Raw genomic sequence first — 4,059 nt, forward strand, 5'->3', positions numbered from 1 at the left:
TATACATACATAGACACATACATATATATATACATACATATACATATATATATAAATACATACATACACATATATACATATATATACATGCACATACATATATACATACATATATATATATATATATGTATATATACATATATACAGTATATATATATATATATATATATATATATACAGAATTATATATGTATTTATGTATTGGGGCAAAAAATGTTTGTCATTATTTATATTTATAATGTATTATTTATAATATAACATATATTTTTCTTTATGCAAAATAAAATGTTATATTTTAAGGGGTGCAAATGTAGACTGATTTGTGCGATACACCTATATATTTGAGATTCATGCATATCATTTTATTTAATAACGGGATGATTTGCTGTTTGTAATGACTTTTAGAGTTTTATGTTATCTATGTACAGCACTTAGGTGCATTTTATGGTTTTAAACTGGCTTTATAAACAAATTTGAGTTGAGCCGAGTTCTCTTTGAATTTAACAGGTTCTCAAAGCTGTATATAATCATCATATCAGTGATAGAAACCGCCATGTGGCTTTATTATTGGCTGGGTATGTTTGCAAACAGGAGCGTGAACCCTGAGGCATCCCAGCATCTCACAGCTCATGTTTCAAACAACTCCTGCCGCATGAAGCTGTTACACGCAGCGGCGGTCCGTCTATCTGCTCTCCACACATTGCTTTTTCATTCTGATTGTGTGGCGAGTTCTGCCAAGCCATGCGTTTGCAGCCTTTCCTTGCATAACAAGTTTCACGCTGCTGTATCTCTACAGAGTGCCGTCCTGAGCGTATATCTCATTCATCTCTCAAAACACCTTCTGCTGAGCCACACAGAATGGCAGGAGGGATCTTAATGACCCTGCGGTTGACTCAAATCACCAGGCCAGCGACGGCGGGACAGCAGAGGAGGTCTAATGAGGAATCAGTTGTAATTCCGAGGTAAAGCATGCAACTTAATGCCATTTAGTTATTCTGAACACATTTGCTCAGTCTCTATCTCTACCCGTCACTCTGTTCTTTTAATCATAGCAGGAAGCCACTTTTATTATAAATGCTATTTCATCGTGTCTTCAAACAGACCCACAATTAGGAAGATAACCTGCTGTGACCCTTACAGCTTCCAAAATATAAAACTAGCTGTGCAAAATCAGTGTACTGCAGGAATTTGATTCATCAATCCTCGGCTAAATTGCCATGAGTTCAAGCATCAGACTTTAAAGGCCTGTTTTACACATTTTGTGCCCTTCACACAGCATTTCTATAACTCTTATCCCCAAAATAAAGTGGTTTCTGGGTTACCACAGTGAGTTTTTCTTTAATAATGACTGTAAATAAATACATTTTTATTAGAAGTAGCTGCAAACTACTGTATTGGCATGAAATCGAATTTGTGTAAGGTTGGGAATAGGGTTATTATATTTACCTAAAACTATTATAAGTTTTCCTTATTTGTGTGAGAAAATATATCCTTTTAATATTTTAAATAATTAAATAAGTTAACTGAAATAAAATATAAAAAGTAATAAAAAAAAAAAAAAGATTTTTCATTTAGTTTAACTTGTGATGTACTACATTAACTAAAACTAAAACTGAACTAGCAATTAACAAAAGATATATAGACACATTTTGAAATAATAATAATAATGGCAAAACACTAAGCTGCTAAACTAAATTACTAAAATGTAACTAAAATAAAAATGGAAAATATACATTTTTTAAATATTTACAAAAGCTATTATAGTATCTCAATAATAACACTGGTTGGGAATTACGTTTAAAAAAAAAAAAAGTGACATGTGGCCAAGTATGGTGACCCATATTCGGAATTAGTGCTCTGCATTTATCCCATCCAAAGTGCACACACACAGCAGTGAACACACACACACAGCGTGAACACACACCCGGAGCAGTGGGCAGCCATTTTTTTGCTGCGGCGCCCGGGGAGCAGTTGGGGGTTCGGTGCCTTGCTCAAGGGCACCTCAGTCGTGGTATTGAAGGTGGAAGAGAGCACTGTACATTCACTCCCCCCACCTACAATCCCTGCCGGTACGAGACTCGAACCCACAACCTTTGGGTTACGAGTCCGACTCTCCAAACTGAATCTGTACAAAGTGTGTAGTGTTTGAAGAGGCTAAAATATACTCTTTTTTTTTTGTTATTATTATTTAAATTTTACTTTAATTTATTTAATTATTTTGATGACTTTGATTAAAAAATGTGGAAAGCAATCCATGACAAAACTTTCAAAACTTGTAATGCATGGGCGTTATTTTACAGTTTTATTTAGTTTTTTAATTGATATTTTTATATAATTTCATTTTTTTATTTTAATATATTCCATTTTAATTTTAGTTGAAGTTTTCATAATTTTGTTGTTTTTTCACTATTATTATTATTAAAATGAAGTAAGTCTGTTCTTATTAATATTTATTTTAGTTTTAGGCCTTTTAGTACTTCGGGTTAAACTAAAAAAAATGGGAAGTTATGCTTATTGCTAACTGAAATTAAATAAGTTTAATTTTTTTTATATTTACTTTTATTTTAGTTAACTGTTTTTTTAGTAATAATAATAATTCGTTTTCTTCATGGTTTGTTTTTTTTATATTTTTAAAATTGTATTTTATAAAAAAAAAAATTTGTTGTTTATGATAATAACCGCGTGTCCCGCAGGCGCAGACGCATTGTGTGCAACAGGTTAAAGTCAGACCCACCTGTCTATGCTGATGGCGCAGAGGTTAAATATAGAGGCGGTGCATAGCATCACATCCATGGTCATCAGTCCATCACATACAGTCATATTGAGGGACCAAATCCCATCCTGGAACTGAGAAGGAGAGAAAATCATCACCGTCTTTAACTCTTCACACATTCGTTGCTTCTATGCCTTTTTTACCCTTACCATTTTTTCCAATCCCTCCATTCCCATGGCTCTCTGACCTCTTTCACCTTCCCCTAACCTCGTGGTCTTAGTGCCACAGCGGAGAGCCTGTGGAATCTTAATTTCTCTATTATCAGCTTGGCGTTGTCACAACAACCAAGCCAAACACACACACACCACATGCTCCGGGGCTGATGGTAATTTAGTATCTGATACGCATCCCGCGGTCTAACAAAAAGAGATAAAACAGCAGAGAGGAGGATTTAATGGCATTTTAATTATTGGCCTGGAGAAGAGGACAGATTCTTAATTGGTTTTTGGTAATGGCCTCTCTCCCATGCCAACGAGCCACATTCACCCTACAAGTGGAAGCCATGAGATTATGGTGAGGCTTGGCCACATGTCACATCACTTCACTTCACTTCATATTTTCTCCGTGTCCTTGGCCTGAAGAGCCAGCCAGACCACCATGAGACTTTTGTTTCGCTCCCGGTGATCTTGTCCCTGCTGTCTGGGGCCCTCAGTATCCAGTCTAGGGGACTCGGTAACCAGCGCGGCCCCGAATCCATGCCTGAATGGAATGTCCGATCGCTAGTTTTTTGGAGGCCTCTTTGGTCTCGGACCTCGTGCCCACAATGCGTATTGTGCGATGTGTGTTTATGACGTCCGGCTCTGGCGGAGACCGTCTCGGCAGGAGGGGGCCGGATGAATGCATGTCTGCAAAGTGTTTAGCTGAAGGGTAACAATTGAGTATTGATGCCAAGTTTGTTTTGCGCTAATATGGGACAGTGTCATATAGCTGTTTATTAGAACGGTTAAGAATTTAATTAAAATCAAGTAAATAGATGAAAGATTGCTGATTACCTTTACCATGGTAACCATAGTTAATGGCAAGCTACTTCAATTACTGTTGAAACAAACAAACAAAAGTCAACTCTAAAATCACTAAAAATTTAATATTAAAATAACTTATTTGTTTGTGTATATAAGTGTATGTGTATACACAAACACAAAAATAGATATATATTAAAATTAAATATTTAAATAAATTACTAACGTATAATTTATTAATTTATATTTATGAATTTATTAATAAATGTTTAATAATTAAATATTGCACATATATATATATATATATATATATATATATATACATAC

The 4,059-nt window shown here is 34.8% G+C and overlaps 1 protein-coding gene across 1 annotated transcript in view; it reads right to left on the reverse strand.

Moving 5' to 3' along the window:
- The window catches only part of LOC107674856 (D(4) dopamine receptor-like), a 15,432-nt gene that overhangs the window by 10,107 nt on the left and 1,266 nt on the right, over positions 1-4,059 (reverse strand). Inside the window, exon 2 of the mRNA XM_016468984.1 lies at positions 2,735-2,847. Coding sequence (XP_016324470.1) covers positions 2,735-2,847 — 113 coding nt within the window. The remainder of the gene's footprint in view (positions 1-2,734; positions 2,848-4,059) is intronic.

Source organism: Sinocyclocheilus anshuiensis, unplaced genomic scaffold (genome assembly GCF_001515605.1).
Source record: "Sinocyclocheilus anshuiensis isolate Anshui unplaced genomic scaffold, SAMN03320099.WGS_v1.1 scaffold941, whole genome shotgun sequence".
In the NCBI taxonomy this organism is placed as follows: domain Eukaryota; kingdom Metazoa; phylum Chordata; class Actinopteri; order Cypriniformes; family Cyprinidae; genus Sinocyclocheilus; species Sinocyclocheilus anshuiensis.